The sequence below is a fragment of the Phalacrocorax carbo genome, chromosome 1 (assembly GCF_963921805.1).
Source record: "Phalacrocorax carbo chromosome 1, bPhaCar2.1, whole genome shotgun sequence".
Lineage (NCBI taxonomy): Eukaryota > Metazoa > Chordata > Aves > Suliformes > Phalacrocoracidae > Phalacrocorax > Phalacrocorax carbo.
The window spans coordinates 198,639,717-198,658,216 of NC_087513.1; the positions used below are offsets into that span (position 1 = coordinate 198,639,717).

At 41.0% G+C, this 18,500-nt stretch overlaps 1 protein-coding gene across 8 annotated transcripts in view; it reads left to right on the plus strand.

The window, feature by feature from the left end:
- Nucleotides 1-1,158: 1,158 nt before the first annotated feature.
- Nucleotides 1,159-18,500, plus strand: part of PSPC1 (paraspeckle component 1) — a 67,179-nt gene continuing 49,837 nt past the window's right edge. For 6 of the 8 annotated variants that reach the window (XR_010371203.1, XR_010371204.1, XR_010371202.1 and 3 more), the window contains exons 1-6: nucleotides 1,162-1,657; nucleotides 3,539-3,840; nucleotides 6,416-6,511; nucleotides 7,512-7,708; nucleotides 16,391-16,475; nucleotides 17,441-17,549. Coding sequence is in view for 4 of the 8 variants with exons in the window: in XM_064441220.1 (XP_064297290.1) it covers nucleotides 1,277-1,657; nucleotides 3,539-3,840; nucleotides 6,416-6,511; nucleotides 7,512-7,708; nucleotides 16,391-16,475; nucleotides 17,441-17,549 (1,170 nt within the window). In the remaining 4 variants the exon portion in view is untranslated. Of the gene's footprint in view, nucleotides 1,658-3,538; nucleotides 3,841-6,415; nucleotides 6,512-7,511; nucleotides 7,709-16,390; nucleotides 16,476-17,440; nucleotides 17,550-18,500 lie in introns of all 8 variants that reach the window. The other 2 variants (XM_064441219.1, XM_064441218.1) reach the window with 2 other exon arrangements.

Genomic DNA, 18,500 nt, shown 5'->3' on the forward strand with positions numbered 1-18,500 from the left:
GGTGGCCAAGGCGGCCAACAGCATCCTGGTTTCTATCAAGAATAGTGTGGCCAGCAGGAGCAGGGAGGTGGTCATCCCCCTGTACTCGGCACTGGTGAGGCCGCACCTCCAATACTGTGTGCAGTTCTGGGCCCCTCAGTTTGAGTTGCTGGAGCGTGTCCAAAGAAAGGCAACGAAGCTGGTAAGGGGTCTAGAGAGCAAGTCTTCTGAGGAGTGGCTGAGGGAACTGGGGTTCTTTAACCTGGACTAAAGGATGTTGAGGGGAGACCTTATTGTTCTCTACAACTGCCTGAAAGGAGGTTGCAGTGAGGTGGGTGTTGGTCTCTTCTCTCAAGTTCCTAGGGATAGGACAAGAGGAAACGGCCTTAAGTTGCGCCAGGGAAGGTTTGTCTCCCACATCTAAGTCAGCGAACGCTTCTCCTGTGCTGCCCACAGGTCCTCCCTCTTGTCTGCCGCGCCACTCCGTCCCCTGGGCCACTCCGCCCCTGGGCCACTCCGCCCCTGGGCCACTCCGCCCCTGGGCCACTCCGCCCCTGGGCCACTCCGCCCCTGGGCCACTCCGCCCCTGGGCCACTCCGCCCCTGGGCCACTCCGCCCCTGGGCCACTCCGCAGCGCTCGGGCGCTCCTTCCCCCGGGCCGTTCCACTGCAGCCGCCTCAGCATCTCCCACCCCCGTCACGCCTGCCTCCGCTCCCGCAGCGACCTGGCACCGCACCAGGGAACCCCACCTGCCTGCCCTTCCCTCAGGGGAGGCCACAGTAAGGGGCTCTTCGGCCTGGGGACATACTGTGCGGTGCTCGCAGGCTGCGAACGCTCCCAAGGCCACTACTCTGATCCAACATGGTTGCGTTCGCGGCTGCTCGCCGTACGCGCGGGCCAGGCACCGAGGGCGCCGAGCTAGCAGGGAAGCTTCTGGGCGCATCCCGCTGGTACGCATCTGCCTCTGCAGACAGAAGGACTGATGTCCCGCGGCTTGAGGCAGGCTCCCCTGCGTCCGCAGCTGAACGACTGTGGGAGCCCGGGCCACAGGCTGCCTACCCCCACAGCCTGCCCCCCGCCGTACAGGAGCACGCATGCGGGAAGCCCTCCCTGCGCCCGGCGCTGCGCGGGGAAGGCGGGGCGAGCGGTGGTGGGCGGGGCTTTCCCCAGGGACGTTACAACTCGCCGAGGTTGGCGACGGCGCCATTTTGAATTGGCTGAGGGTCGGAGGTGGTGGCTGCTGAACGGGGCTCCCCGTCCACCCAGGAAACCAGCGAGAAAGGAGCGAGGTCTGAATATGGCAGCGAATAGGAACTTGAAGCAAGTGCGGATCGAGAATAGCTCCCCGGCGGCGCCGCTGGGCATGGTGGGGGGTGGCGGTGGCGGTGGCAACCTGAAGGGATTGCGGGGCCTAGAAACGGAGAGCGAGGCAGCGGCGGCCATGGCGCTGGTTCCGAGCAAAGAAGGTGGAGATGAAGAGCAGGAGGTTGGCTTCACCATCGATATCAAAAGCTTTCTCAAACCTGGCGAAAAGAGCTACACGCAGCGTTGCCGGCTGTTCGTAGGAAATCTGCCTACTGATATCACGGAGGAAGATTTCAAGCGCCTCTTCGAGCGCTATGGGGAGCCCAGCGAGGTCTTCATCAACCGGGACCGTGGCTTCGGCTTCATTCGCCTGGTGAGGATTCGCGTGTGTCTCTGTGGCTGCCCCGTAACCCAGGCACCGCCTTTGCAAAAGGGAGACTCCTGTCCCTTAGTGTCGTGTCCCCCCCGTCCCCCCCTCCCGCCTTGTCGGGCGGGTGTAAAAAAAAAAAAAAAAAAGGCTGCCCCTCGTTCTGTCTGCTGCTAGTGCTGTTCCCGCAGCTTCCTTCTCCCCCCTCCCCTATTTGCCTCCACACATCCAACCCAGAGGCCTGCATTGTGAGAGCAGCCTTCCCAGCCCCTGGCGGTTAGGATCGCACTTCACTGCGGGGTTGTCCCCTGGTCTCGGGGCCCCTCCACCAGTTACCGTTTACGTGCTGCTACCAGGGGTACTCCTGCAGCCTGTTCTTCAGTAAATGGAAGATGTGGTCGCGCGATCTGCTTTGTTGGTGTAATATCTGTGTAAAGGCTTTCCTTATTTAACTGGGAGAATTTATCGTACTTTACGATTAGAAAAAATCCTTCTTCGTGCAGAAGCAAATTTCAGCCTGTAGAATTCATTATGAATATAAGTTTGGTCTATGCAAAGACCGTTAATTTTAAAGACTGGATAGGTTTGTTTCGAAATACCACATCGTGAAAACAGAACGTGTAATCTCAAAACTGCAAAGAAATGGGACCTTGGGTTGGTGAAATTTCTTGTCTCCAGTCAAGACTAAGTTTTTAGGGATAATGAAATATTTGATCGAATATGCTCAAGTAAGCACGCAAAAAAGGCATAACCAGAAAAGCTTATGAGACTGTATTTAAATGTCAATTTAATGGGTAGGATTAGTTTTCATGACTGCCGTGTCTAGAATGCACTGATTTATATCGTTTTGGGAGTAGCTTTAGAGTGCTTTGGATGTCTCTAGAGTTATTTTTCCATATAATTTACTGGTTAGCATTTTTTTCTTTTTGGTTGTCATCTTAAAGATAAGTGCTTGTGACATTCTGCTGTACATATTTTACCCTGACAATCCCCCAGCCTGAAACAGCAACTTTATGGAGGAAGTGCGATATATTTACATGTCATTACTCAATTTTCTATATGATACAGATTAGATATAGCTTTTATGTGAACTACTCTTTTCCGTTATGTTTAGGGAATATGTTAATTTTAACAGTTTATCTCCACAGTTGCACTGTGGAGAAAATGGGTATGATCTAAAGAATAATTTCTTTAAATGTTAAGGTAAGGGACTGTAGGTATCAAACTCGGTGACAATCTCTGAAATGAGAAAAAAGGCGGTTATTGATGCAGACTGTTACGGGTGTGGGTGCAGAAAGCCCATAAACGTGAGAAGAATGAATACATGAGCAAAGGAGGTAATTTCATCATTTGTTGATGAAATTCGAATTATTTGTCCAACTGTGATATTTTCACTATTTAAAACCAAAACAAAAACCCAAACCAAAACGCAAAACATGTTAGCATAATTTTGAAAATACTGTTTCCTGCTACATAGAGCTAGGGATGCAGAATATGAACATTTGAGTAGGTAAATGTGAGAAAGTATCAGGTTTTCAACTCTGCTGAAAGCCTTTACAGAGCAGCACAGATGCGTCCTTCGTAATAAGAATTTAAGTTCTCTACTGGTGCAACAAAATTTTTAACCTATGTAATTTTTTAGAATAAATCATAGGGGATGAGAAGTGCTTTTTATTTTTCCCCCTCCAATAAGTGGACAGGGAATTTACGTGGTTTTTTTTTTTGGAGGGGGGACATAGATAGTTCAATGACCCTGATGCCAATGTGCTCAAGTTAAGAAAAAAAAAATTGGTACTTTTCTGGGAGGGGTGGGTGAGGGTGAACCACAAAAGTGATATCTGTTGCTTTGAAAATAAAATATATAAAATATTTTATATCTTGAAAAAGGAATCTAGGACACTGGCTGAAATAGCAAAGGCAGAACTTGATGGTACTATTTTGAAGAGCAGACCACTTCGAATTCGATTTGCTACACATGGAGCTGCCCTAACAGTCAAGAATCTTTCACCTGTGGTTTCTAATGAGCTGCTGGAACAAGCATTCTCTCAATTTGGCCCAGTGGAAAGAGCTGTTGTTGTAGTAGATGATCGTGGCAGAGCTACAGGAAAAGGTTTCGTAGAGTTTGCAGCAAAACCTCCAGCACGGAAAGCTCTAGAAAGATGCAGTGATGGGGCATTCTTGCTAACAACGTAAGTTCACAGGCTTTTGTTTGAATTTGTATGAGTATATATTTCTGATGTGAAACAAAACTGAATTAATGAGTAGTCCCTAGTTCTTATTTCATTTTCAAATTATGAAAGCCATTAGGTGAGAAATTAAGGGTTTCACATAAATACCCCAAATACTGTGGGTTTTTTTTTGTGAGGAAAATCATCTTTTTCTGCTTACTGTTTATAAGACTTGTAATTACCATATGGGAGTCTGATAGCAACATTTTGCTTTTCCTTGTCTATATGCAATATTAATTTTTCTTCTCTATATAGCAGGTCTTTTCTAGTGACTCTTTTTTTATTGATTGCACTCTTCCTGATCCCAGGAACAATGTCACAAATAATATTCCTCTGTTTCTTAGCAAAACAGTGCACTACATTGCTCATATGTCTATAAACTCAGGAAAGTCTTCCTGTGTTTATTTCTCTCTCATAAGTTTTATTTGTGGCTTGAAAGGCCAGAAGTACTTTTCATTTTCAAAAAAAACCCACCTTAGATTCTGCAGAAGTTTATGGCAACCATCTCTGGAAAACTTGGTATTTCAAGGGCAAGCAAGCTTGCAAATTACAGCACTTCTTTCCTGCATCTTTAATTTTTGTACTCGCTGAAGAGAGTTGATAACTGCTGTGCTTTAACACTTTCACTAGTGACATTTTCAAATGCTTTCTTAAAGGCTGCATGAAGTGATAGATATTCAGGACTTTTTTTAGTTTTTATTTTCTGAGTCTCACTTGGGAAATTAAGGCTGTGGTTCCACAGTATGGCAGCTTGCTGGCGTCAAACTGGAGAACTTGTACATTTTCTCTTCCTGCCCTGGCTGAGCCGTTGATCTTTTCTCTGCTTGAGAACTTCCTAATATTTCCGTAAACCACTTGTGCTTGCTAAAACAACAGAAAAGTATTCAGCTGCTTGTTGCATTCATTTTTGGCTGTTTAAGCATGTGAAGGTGCTTGCTAACAGGGGTGATATGAGAATAAAGCAGGAGAAAATGTTGCCAGGAGGAGATTGCACGTGGAGAAAGGGTCTGGAGCTCCTCTTGCGATCATCTCATAAATTGTGTGCCACTACTGGCTACGTAGTAAATTCAATCTGAATGTCTTTACTGTTATCAGTAGGTGCCAGCAATTTGTTCTTATCCCCTGGGTTTTCTTGGCATTAGTATTTGAATGGAAGCACAGTGAGCCAAACCAGGGAACTAATCTAGTTCAGTGTTACAGGAATGTTATTCTTGACATAAGAGATGTGGCAGGGAAAAAGAAGCTAGGATATGAGGAAAGGTATTATTGTTTTACCAGCTGGATAGATTTGTTGGATTGAAATGACTGTCTAACCATGCCTGAGTGAATAAAAAGCACTTGATCTTTATCTTGCTTAGGTGGCTGACATGTTCCCTAATGCGCAGTTGCAAAGATAATTAGCATGAATATGCTGCCATGATACTCTGGTGTTTTGCTTCATAATCTAAAATTCTACATTTTTAACTGCAAACTGTGCCTGATCAGAAGAAAAGCTTTCAGTTCATGGAGAAATATCTCAAAACTAGGCATTTGAAACATTAATTTAGCCATTTAAAATAGTTTTTTTTAAATCATAACTTGTTAACACTGCAGTTCAGTTGCATTTAAATAAGAGTTGCTGAGTTGTGCTCTGTGATTCCAGACTTCATCTTCCTAATCTTCACTCAATGTCCAAAGTTTTCTTTTTCAGCTGTCTATGTTGTTAAAATATATTGATTTTTTTTCTGTGAAAAGACCTGCATAGTGAAATAAGGGTGTGGAACACAATAAATAAGCACAGGCATTTTGAAAATAGTGTCACTAGCTCTTTTCTTGCTGCTTGGAGTGTGTTACAGGCTGTGTTGCCAAGATGGGTGCAGAGAGCTTTTTGCACAATTCAAGATCCTTACACTGCTATACTTGGCAGTACTGGCTAATACTTGCATCTAATTACTCCAGATAATGAGAGTTCAAGGAAGGTATTTTTGAAGATAAATTAGGATTCTGATTTGTGAGAGTGTGGTTGTTCAAAGAATGAGTTTTAAAATAAATTAAGCAGAAATGTTTTTCTAATTATCACTGGAATATCAATGCCAAATTATCAAGCAGTTTTCAATTGTAGAGTAACTTTTGGAAGTAACTTCTAATATTTTGTGGAAATATGAGTAGGTTGTGTTGCTTGGTTTTGGTACTTTCCCAGTATAATCATGGCCCCTGTGTTGCCTCAGTGATGAAAACAAAAAGGTAGTTCCTTTCTGAATATTCTGTTATTGTATGTAGATGGTTTTGAGATTTTTTTAAATCTTGAAATATTTCATAGTAAAGAGAACTACATCAAGTAAATTGTTCCTAGGCAGAATAGCTGGTTTTGGGTGTAGAAACAATTATTTTAAAAGATAATCTTAAAATCAGGGTCCATTGGAATTCTATGATTTAAGAAGAATTTGCAAGGCACGGGAATTATAGATAACAAATGTTAGCTTTCTGGAGTGTTTCCTCAAAATACTGAAATAACGGCTTCATTTATGATTCAATTATTCAACTGAAACTCTTACAGAACACCTCGACCTGTTGTTGTGGAACCAATGGAGCAATTTGACGATGAAGATGGGCTACCAGAGAAGCTAATGCAAAAAACTCAACAGTATCACAAGTAAGTTGTGTTTAGCTTTATTTTATAAAACATGATTTATATTCCTTAGCTTGGTAAATACATACTGATTTTTATTTTTGAGTTTGTGTAACAGGAAATAGTGTTTTGTACGTTGTGCTGTTTAGTGCCAAGGTTTCCTAATTATAGTAAAATTCAGACTTGACTTGTTGGTTTAATGTTCTGCGCATTTACTACAGTAACTAAATTCCTGGCCTACACTGAAATCAATTGGAGCTTGTTGCCAGCTAAGCTATAGTCTTTTATGGTTTAGGGGTGTGGTCTAATCCTGCAGAGATCCCTATACGCCCAGATTTTTTATTCTCTGAACAGCCCCGTAACTGTTTGTAAAGTTAGCAGGGTGTGAATCTTTGCAGCTTCCATGGTTCAGGGAAAACTTTGAGCATGACCTGAGAAAGTGAGTCTTAATTGTGAGGTGAAAAAGTCGTCACCCATTCTGATAATATTAATGTTTCTTATTGAAATTTGATTGCCATTTTGAGATCTTGTTGTTTGAAGCTAAAATGCTTATTCTGGTAAGGCTGTAGAATACCACTTTTTAAAAATGTGTTGCTGTTAGTTACAATATTAGAATGTGAAGCACAATGTTGGCACCTTTAATGTTTAGATATTCTGGCTAATATTTTGAGCTGTCTAGTAAGCTTCAATATTTATTTAAATAACTCATTTTATGAATTGAGTGCTTGCTTTAGAAGGTTGATCCCAGTTAATCTAGTGTTGGAGCTTAGTATTTTGTACTGATGTAAATATGAATTTTTACCTTAAAAGTATGTAAATTGAACAGACTTTATTTGGACAATTTCACTGATCATATTACTTGTCTTAACAGCTGAATTAAGCTTTGGTTTAGAATGTAGTCATCTGACAGGTTGATTTAAAGTCAGATATACACTTGAAATGACTATTTGTAAATTTCTTGGCTGTTGCAGCTGTTAATCTAAATGTGTCCTTATGTACATTTTAACTGCAAAATTTTTATTAGGGAAAGAGAACAGCCTCCACGTTTTGCTCAGCCTGGAACATTTGAGTTTGAGTATGCTTCACGGTGGAAGGCTCTTGATGAGATGGAAAAGCAACAGCGTGAACAGGTTGACAGGAACATTAGAGAAGCCAAAGAAAAACTAGAGGCAGAAATGGAAGCAGCTAGACATGAGCATCAGCTAATGCTGATGAGGCAAGGTAAAATCAGATAATCTACTAGTACTATTTGTTTTGTGACAGATTTCCTTTGCATAGCGTATTGAACTGTATGTTAAACTTAGAGATTTTGCCAGATGCTATTTAATTAAATGCATTGAACCAAGAAAAAGGAAGTAATATTTCTCCTTACACATATTCCTTGATGATTTGCAGAGATCGATTAAGAAACTGAGAAAGGGGTGATTGTCTAGGTCTGTTTTCATCACTTTTTAAAATTATGTAAGTGGTTTATATAAAGAAATTGAGTGGTAGCTTCATGCTAATCAGTAAAATTATTTTCCATTTTTGGGTGTTGCTTATGGTACTATATAGGACTAAGTATTGTTTGTGGGCCATGTGCAGGAAGAAGAAAATGATAGTTTGTACTTCTGGCTGTTCTGTGCACCTCTGGTATGATTTTAAATGTTACGCTAGCTAGTGTTACTTTTTTCCTTTGAAACTCAGCTGAGAAATCTGGTGGGTTCCTAGCATTATATGTATATAAGAACTCAACTCACAGTTGCCATGAATTTCAGTTGTTCTTGAAATTTTAAGATCGTGTATCCCTCTTTCATAATTGTTTGGACATCTCGTCTTCTACTAATGTGGGGGGAAATCAAATCTTCTAGCAATTGCTTTCAAGCCCTATCTTAAAGAATGGAGCTGAATGGAGCTTGTGTGTCTTGGGCAGAGAGGGCAGTAGCAGGGCGAGTATCTGGTACTTTCTGCTTGTTAGCCTTCTCCCCAACACATTTTTCCCAAAATGCTGTGGATGCGCAATCACTGCTTTCCAGTTCAGAACTGTTGAACTGCTGCTTGACTTTAGTTCCCTCTGTGTGACTGCTAAATTGGAAGACCTGAGTGGATGAAGTTTAGATATATTGCACATCTGTCAAAAAGCATCTCAAGTTTTGTTGCATGAGTGAAACACTGTAGTATTTTAAAATCTTAATTTAAGGGAGATCATGGCTATCTAAAATAATTCTTATCCCAAAGAGCGTTAGATTCTAAGACAGTAAAACAACAAGCTTGATAGACTGAATTAGTGTCTTGTCGTTTTGAAGGGATTTGAACTTGAGATTCTAAGTAGTGAATGCATTTCAAAACTTCAATGCAGATAACTCATACAAGCTGTCTGCTGCAATTATTTGGCTTTACTTAATGCTTACTCTTAAAGCACATTTTTGCTGATAGTATGACTTCCCTGAGTGAGACTGGTTTATCTTCATTTTTTTCTGCTGACTTGAATGACATGTTGAAAATACCTATATGAGCTGAGTTAAAGTATTAACTAGGTTGGCAGAATTAAAGCACGTAAATGTTTGAGTATATTGAATGTAAATACATAAACCTTTAAAATCTGTTTTAAAAACTTATTGTAACTGGAAAAAGATCAAAAGGAGCATATTTGATTTCTTTATATAGCACTCAAGTCTACTGCAACTAGAAGTTCTTGTTAGGAAAAAATTAATTTACTCTGTTTCTTCTAAATAGGCATGCTTTGCTTTCAGTGTGAAATCATACCATTTATATACGATCTTGTACTGAAATACAGAGCATAATACAGTAAAACACTGTTTTGAAATGCCAAATAGTTATTGGAGCACCTGAAATGACAATGGTCAAGTTGTTTCTTGGTTTATTTTCTGAGAAAAAAATGTTAAAGCATTTGGTTTACATGTAAGCATAGGTATATATTACAGATGAGGAATGTGAATGTTAATCATACATAGAATTGTTTAGGTTGGAAAAGACCTTTAAGATCATTAAGTCCAACCATTAACGTAGTGCTGCCAGTTCCACCACTAAACCATGTCCCTAAGTACCGCATCCAAAAGATCCAAGAGTCACCAGGGATGGTGACTCAACCACTTCCCTGGGCAGCCTCTTCCAATGCTTGCCAACCCTTTCGGTGAAGAAATTTTCCTTAATATCCAATCTAAACCTCCCCTGGTGCAGCTTGAGGCAGTTTGTTCTTGTCCTATTGCTTGTTACCTGGGAGAAGAGACCAACACCCACCTCACTACAACCTCCTTTCAGGTAGTTGTAGAAGGTGATATAGTCTCCTGTCAGCCGCCTTTTCTCCAGACTAAGCAATGCCAGCTCCCTCAGCCGCTCCTCAGAAGACTTGTTTTCCAGACCCTTCACCAGCTTCGTTGCCCTTCTTTGGACATGCTCTAGCAACTCAATATCTTTCTTGCAGGGAGGGGCCCAAACCTGAACACAGTGGTGAGGCCAGACCTCCAACAGTGCCGAGTACAGGGGCACAATCACTGCCCTGCTCCTGCTGGCTACGCTACTTCTGACACAAATACATATAATGTATTTGCCAGAGTGTCACTATCAACAGACTGGCCACCAACTGAATTTAACTCCATTCACCACAACTCTTTGTGGCTGGCCATTCAGCCAATTTTTTTACCCAGCAAAGAGTACACCCATCTAAGCCATGAGCAGCCAGTTTCTCCAGAAGAATGCTGTGGGAAACGGTGTCCGAGGCTTTACTAAATCCAGGTAGACAACACCCAGAGCCTCTTTCTCATCCACTAGGTGGGTCACCCTGCCATAGAAGGAGATCAGGTTAGTCAAGCAGGACCTGCCTTTCATAAACCCATGGTGACTGGGCCTGATCACCTGGTTGTCCTGTATGTGCCATGTAATGGCACTCAAGATGAGCTGCTGCATAACCTTCCCCAGCACTGAGGTTAGACTGGCAGGCCTATAGTTCCTTGGATCTTCCTTTCAGCCCCTCTTGTAGATGGGCATCACATGTGCTAACTTCCAGTCAACTGGGACCTCCACTGTTAGCCAGGACTGCCAATAAAAGATGGAAAGTGGCTTGGTGAGCACTTCCACCAGCTCCCTCAGTACCCTTGGGTGGATCCTGTCTGGCCCCATAGATTTGTGTGTCTAAGTAGTGTAGCAGGTCACTAATCATTTCCCCTTGGATTATGGGGGCTTCATTCTACTCCCCATCTTCCAGCTCGGGACTGTGTACCCTGTGAACAACTGGTCTTATTATTAAAGACTGAGGTAAAGAAGGCATTAAGGACCTCAGCCTTTTCCTCAACCTTTGTCACTATCGTTCCCCCCCCCAGCATCCAGTAAAGGATGGAGATTACCCTTAGCCCTGCTTTTGTTGCTAAGGTATTTGTAGAAACTTTTTTTTAACTGTCTTTTACAGTAGTAGCCAGATGAAGTTCTAGCTGGGCTTTGGCCTTTCTAATTCTCTCCCTGCATGACCTCATGGCATCCTTGTAGTCCTCCTGAGTAGCCTGCCCCTTTTGCCAAAGGTCATAAGCTCTCCTCTTTTTCTCCTGACTCCAGCCAAAGCTCTCTGTTCAGCCAGGCTGGTGGTCTTCCCCACTGGCTCATCTTTCGGCACGTGGGGACAGCCTGCTCCTGAGCCTTTAAGATTTCCTCTTGAAGAATGTCCAGCCTTCCTGGACTCCTTCACCCTTCAGGCCTGCCTTTCAAGGGACTCTGTCAACCAGGCTCCTAAACAGGCCAAAGTCTGCCCTCCAGCAGTCCAAGGTGGCAGTTCTGCTGCCCCCCTCCTTACTTCTCCAAGAATCAAAAACTCTTATTTTGTGATCGAGCTGTCACATTACCCACAAGTCCTTCTCTGTTGGCAAACAACAGGTCCAGTGGGGTGCCTTCCCTAGTTGGCTCACTCACCAACTGTGTCAGGAAGTTATCTTCCACACACTCCAGGAACCTCCTAGACTGTTTCCTCTCTGCTGTACTGCATTTCCAGCAGACATCTGATAAGTTCAAGTTCCCCATGAGAACAAGGGCTAGTGATTGTGAAACTTCTCCCAGCTGCTTATAGAATATTTTGTCTGTCTCTTCATCCTGGTTGGGTGGTCTGTAACAGACTTGCACCATGCTATCTGCCTTGTTGGCCCTCCCCCGATTCTTGCCCATAAATGCTCGACCCTATCATCTCCATCATTAAGCTCTAGACAGTCAGAACCCTCGCTAACATACAGAGCTACCCCACCACGTCTCCTTCCTTGCCTATCCCTTCTGAAGAGTTTACAGCCAGACATTGCAGCACTCCAGCTGTGCAAGGCATCCCACTGTGTTTCCACGATGGCAACTATATCATAGTTTTCCTGCTGCACAATGGCTTCCAGCTCCTCCTGTTTGTTGCCCATGCAGCATGCATTGGTGTAGATGCACTTCAGCTGGGCTGTTGATCCTGCCACCTTTTTGGGATGAGAAGCCCTAATTCCTATGTGACCACTCTCGGGTGCCTCCATGGTTTCTAATACATCAATAACCCTTGTGTCTTTGCTGCCACATGTGTCTCCATCCCCTACCTCCACTGAGATGGCAGACCAAAGGGCCTTGCTAGCACACCATCCCTCAAATATTGGCATGCTGCCCTCAGGCTTATCTCTAGTGAGCCTGGTTTTATGCCCTTCCCCCTTCCAATCTAGCTGAAAGCTCTTTCAATGAGCCCTGCTACCTCCTGTGCAAAGATCCTCATCCCCTTTTGAGACAGGTGTACCCCTCTGTTGCCAGCAGGCCTGGTGTCACATAAATGACCCTATGATGAAAAAAACCCCAGAATTCTGCTGGTGACACCAGGCTTGGGGCCAGGTATTGATCTGCTGACTCTTCCTGTTTCTTCCCTCATCATTCCCTGCAACTGGTAGGACACAGGAGAGCACTACTTGTGCTTCTGATGCCTTTACCAGTCATCCCGAGTCTCCTGAAGTTTCTCTTGATTGCCCTTGGACTTCTAGTTGCAACTTCATTGCTGCCTACCTGAGAAATCAATAATGGATAGCAATCTGAGGGCTGTACCAGGGTAGGAAGCTTTCTCTTCACATCTTTAATCTGAGCCCCAGGGAGTCAGCGGATTTCCCTAAGAAGTGGGTCCAGCCTGCATAGTGGGTCTTGTGTTTCCTTCAGAAGGGGGTCTTCTATGATAATGACCTGGTTTTTTTCTTCATGGAAGCAGTTTTCATGTTGGGCGTAGGCTGACTTAACCGTAGCAACACCCAACAATGCATATAATATGCAGTACCTCCCCCCCTTTTCAGTTGGACACATATTTTTAATTTTGTGTTTGATTTTCGTAAAGATGGTGAAGTGGTGAAAATACAGGTTGGGTAAGTTTACCATTAATTAATTGCTAATATTTGACAGGGCTAATAATCCAGTTCTAGATCTTACACTTTAATTTTTTTAGAAATTATCCGCCTGTTGCCTGTACTTGTCAGCAGTGTTAGGGATTACTTTTTCCTAAATTGTCAGGTCTTAATCATGTTTAAAACTGAATGAAGATGACAGTGTTCTGTTTATTAAGATAGAAAAGGTTTTGATGGTAAAACTGGGGAGACCAGCTTAGGTATGCTTTGTGGATATTAGGATTTCTTTTAAGGATACTGTGAAGGGAAAAATATTCCTTCTTTGAATATCTATTAAGCTCCACTTCTATACAGAAAAGGAAGAGAATGACTACTCCTGTTAAAGGGCCACGGGAATATGAATGCTTTAGGCACTAATATTCCAGTGAGGAAATATGCTTTTTGTTAGTGTGGGAAGAGGGTTTTTTCCTTTCCCTGGTTGGTTGATAGAGTACTTCTTTGGTACCAAATAACTTGGAATTTTATTCACAGAATTACAGAATGGTAGGGGTTGGAAGGGTTCTCTGGAGATCTTGTACAGGCCCCCTGCTTGAACAGGGGGCACAGGAACATGTCCAGGCGGGTATTGAATGTCTCCAGGGAAGGAGACTCCACAACCTCTTTGGGCAGTCTGTTCCACTAATAATTCAGATTATTAGATTTCTGCTCATACACTTGCAGATGTTTAGTTTGCCAAACTCTAGGGGTTAGTAAACATTCCTTCTGTTCCTTCTGTTTTAATCTCAACTGCCTTGCTTCAGTGTGTATGAAAATAAGGTGGTTTATTTTCTCTTGTGTTTATTTTCAGACATTAGCTGCTTCTAAATCTTGCTGGTCTGAACAGTGTCTCTGGATATGCCATGTTAGAATGTGGCATGAATATTAATTATATTAATGGGATTGCATCGCAGGGCTTTTAAGAAAGATGCAACAAAACTTTTGAGGCATTTAAACCTAGAAATAACATTTTTGTATACCTGATGCACAAAGCACAGATTTAAGGGTGTATTGAAAGAGTTATTCTGAAATATGGGATATATTGTCAGGAGCTAAAAAGAAGATAGAAAGGGTGAGCTTTAACTAGAGTCCATATACTACTGCAGGTGAAGGTTTTATTGAAGTTGCTTTATGAGAGCTAGTAGGACTTGAATATGTTGGCTTAAGTACTCAGGTTTTTGCTGCATGGTATTAATATTGAAGGTAGACTTCTTTTGATACATGTAATTTTTCACTTTTAAGTGTCATGTTTTGACAGATTGAGTCAGAAGTAATTTGTAAAGCAGAATACATGTTTCCATGTGTAAGTAAATTGGCATGATGTTTCTGATCTATGTATTGGTTGTATGCTTCAGACTTTTGTAAAAATTCCCTCATAATGGTGGTTAAATAGTTTACGAAAATACTGGAAAATGTGACTGAATTTAACCAGAGGCTTCATTCTTTATCTACCTTATGGAAGCTGGGCATTTGTTCTTCATTTTTAGACCTGAAAAATCAGTTGCTTAAAAGAAGTTAAAAATCTTTTTGGACTTCATTCCTGCTTGTAGGATTAACTTCTGAGGTGAGAGTACACTTTTACCTTCTGCCCTCTGCTCTGCAGAAGGTTGAGGGTAAAATGAAGACCGTGCCCTTTTGTAAGCACAAGAAAGTGCAGAAGCGAATAATAATGCTGTCTCTTTTTTCACAGCTGCTTTAGTGCAGGTTTTTTTTATTCAGAGAAAGGAAGGGCCTGTGTCCAACATATGTCAATCCAGAATTACCATCATTGCAGATTTTTCAATATGAATGGTTCTGTGCACAGCCTGAACTTCTATATCTATATTGTCATCTGGCTAGTGTGGCCTTGTTGCAATATTCTGCCATTGTCAAATGGTACTGGATCATGAATTGGTATGTTGAACTTCATTGCCTTCCCTGAAATAGTTAGTATTTTAATCAGAACTATGCTGTGGAAAAAAATCAAAAGGGCACTGGAAAAAGTAGGACTCTCTGCCTTGAGAATAAAGGGGAGTAAATGATAAATTTGTATGAATTAGTGGTAGAGAGAAAGTAGGAAATCTTGTGGCAGTGTATTAATACAAGAAAAAGGAAATGCTATTTAAATTTGAAAGAACAAAGAACTGTCAGGGAAACAACTTTTACAACAGTGGATAATACTGAGCATAGAATGGATCAGGTCTTGATTTCAGTAATCCTCTGAACCAACCTAAAGGTTAATTTTTAAATAAAAAAGTGCACTTTTACTCTGAAGTAATCTAAACGTTATTTAGAAAAAAAACCCAACCTAACCAAACAAAACCCCACAACCAACCAACCAACCAAACAAAAAAAAACCCAAATGAAAGTTTGCTTGTGGCACTCCCGGAGTATCAGGAATAACGGTGGTCAAACCTGCTAGGGCTGCTTTTTTGCAACAGCGCTTGCCATGAGACCTCGTGATTTGTGTGAATCTTCAATGTAATCATATTCTATCGAAGTGTGACAGATATTAATTTTGCAGAAGAGATTGGAAAGGCAAGCATGCAAAGTGTGCTTGAGAAAGGACTTCTAATGACAATAAAGATGCTGTGAGAGTAGCAATTTGATAATCTTTGTTAGAAAACAAGTGTTATTTTAGTGAAATGTACTGGACATTGTAGTTTGTAAGAATATATGCTGATGCAAGTTTGAGGAAAGTGATTTGCATAGCTAAAAAAGATGCTTTAGAGTAGTGAAGAAATGCATAGAGAAATGAGTGGATTAGTTGAACTAAAGCATAAAAGACGTATAGTAGGTGGTATAGTGGAATGTTCCTCATGGCGTCTGTAAATAATGTGATGTGGCCAATATCCTATGAAGATAGGAAAGGCAAATAACGGCTTTCTAAAAAAAAGTAGAATTCATATTTATTAAAGATTTCAGGCAGAAACCGATAATGTGATTGGTCAGAAACAAGTACAGTAAAAGTAGTTACTATTAGTTGGATGCTGCTTTTTAAGAGGATACAGCTCTTCCGTTCTGGTTACTAATTTGTAAGTCACTACAAGCAGAGTCATGGGATAAACCTCTATGGAGGCTCAGATTCCATGCACCTGAAGTTAGTATTGCCTTTTTCTGATGTGTGCCATGCGGTGGTCTGCAATAGGTAGTGGAGGGTATAAGCCCATATATATAGTACCATTTTTCTTGCTATTGTGAATTTAGCAGTACACAACATTGTGAGAGAATTGATACCTTGCTCTAGATGTAAACTAGGATGTGATTTAAGTGATTGAGAGTTTTTTTCCTCATTTTCCGTGTTTGAGGATTTCAGATTTCTGTTTCCATAACCTGCTTCAGGGGCTTTGCCAGTCCTGCATTTTTCCGTGTTTCTGTGAGGCATGAATCCAGTGTGTTTTTTCCTATACTAGACTTAACTTTTGGGGAAGAAACTAGTTAAATGCATTGAGAAAATTCTTTAAAAACTGAGTATTAGAACTGCAATATGACAGTAGTAGCTATTTTTTACGTTGCCACACTGCTGATTGGCAGCTTTTCTTTATTACATTTTTAATCCTGTTAGATCTCATGCGACGTCAAGAAGAATTGAGGCGTTTGGAAGAACTTCGAAATCAAGAACTTCAAAAACGCAAGCAGATACAATTGAGGTATTTTGTCTTCTACTGTGCAGAGGTGTGGCATGCAGCTGCTGTAGGCCTACCTGAATTTAGATATTCTAGCTTGCAGACTTGCTTTTGATATCAAATAAAATTGATATCTGGTGTGTGCTGCTAAAAAGTTGTTTTTCAGAAGCATGATGTATGATGTTAATGTTCTTGAACAGAAAAGTGCTCACTTATGCTAATATAAAAGAATAGTTTCAAGTATTTAATTATTTTTTTCATTTATTTCAGCTCTACTAGTTTTGTAAATTTCTGAGCTTTCTAAATAGTATAGAAATGTTTCAACGTATTTTTTTATTATTTATTTTAACCTTGTGACTGAAACATAGCTCTAATAGAGCCATAATGGATACGAGCATGCTTCTGAGACTTAGGGGCGGGTGATCTGCATGTGGAATAGTAGCATTGCAGATGTATAGTCTGACATGAGATTTTTGTGGGGTATTTTCGCTTGATATTCTGCTATGTTGCAAACAATTTTAAGGTTTGATTCATACAAATATTTGCATTCACATCTCTAAAATTTGAGAAAACAGACAAAGTATCATGTTGGTTGAGTTTATACTTTTTATGTTAAATATTAGAAGAAATATAGTGAGAAAAAAGAACAAAACACAAACACCTTTCAGAGTTAAAAACATGTCTTTTGGCAGTATTGAAATGTTTTAATCCATAGTGACTTGTTAAAAAATGGACTATTTTAACTGCTTACCAATATGTAGCTGGAAGAACAGGTATACAGTGTACTGGTATTGTAATTACCTGTATTCCAGTTAAAAAAAAAAACCCACAAACTTCAAACCCATCAGGTGGAGTACCTTAGTGCCTTACGCCATAGAAAAAAATAATGACCAGTTTTATTTATATGCTTGATCTCATCTCTTGAGAGTGAGTGCAAGCCCGAACAGGTCAAGAGTTGAAGCTGACATAGCTTTTGAAAAATATTCTAGACATGAAGAAGAACATCGACGTCGTGAAGAAGAGATGCTACGTCAGAGGGAACAGGAGGAATTACGACGACAGCAGGAGGGAGGATTTAAGCCAAATTTCATGGACAATGTAAGTAAAATTCTATGATGAAAGTCCAAATTGTAAAAGAATTTTTTTAATTCTAGTATTGTTATATACTAGCTGTTGAGCTGCCGCCCTCTTGCATACTGTTTTTCTTTCAGTATTCCATCATTCCCGTGAATGGAGGGGTACAATTTCAGTAGTGTAGTTATTTTCTTTGACAATGGCATCACTGTTATTTTTCCTACAAGCTGGTGATGTAACATTTCAGTTAAGTTGAAGGTATTTGGATAATTTGCCCTTTTTTGATTTGGGAAATGAATTTTTTGCAATAAAATAGTAGAATTTTTGTAAATGGCAGGTCATGGGAATAAATGTTTCCATAAAAAGGTACCCTAGTTTGACTGAAGGTTTAGATTTTAAACAGTTCAGGCTGTTAAGCTAGTTTGAATTGCTTGGTTTGGTTTATGCTTAACTTATTAAGAAGAATATACCTCAGAAACAAAAATGGGCAATGTTAACTTCATATGGTGCCTAAAATCACTCTCCCCTTTGTACTGTAAAACCAGATTGGGGGGGGGAACCTCAAAATCTTTACTAAAAAAGAAAGATTATAAAGGTGGGAAAAGAAAAGGCCCTCTGCTTATAATTTCTGTATTTATATTAGTAATTTAGGTGTGTTTTGCCTCTGAAGACTCATTCTGCAGGACTAGCAAAATGGTGCTATCAGAGGAGTCAGCTTCTAAATTTTAATTATGATCTATTTTGGTCAAGTCTATGATTTTTTTTTCTACCAACCAAAGCAGTTAAAGGAATGCAATCTGTGTTGTGTTTGCTCTAGATTATGAGAAGGATACCTTTTACTGTTACAGCTATTAGTGAAGAAGCAGTGAATGAGTGATCCACACAATGCTCTCTTACATTCTTTCAACAACTGTAGTCTGCAGGAGAGTTTTGCTCTCCTTTACAAGTACAAGTTGATACATAAATCAAAAATAA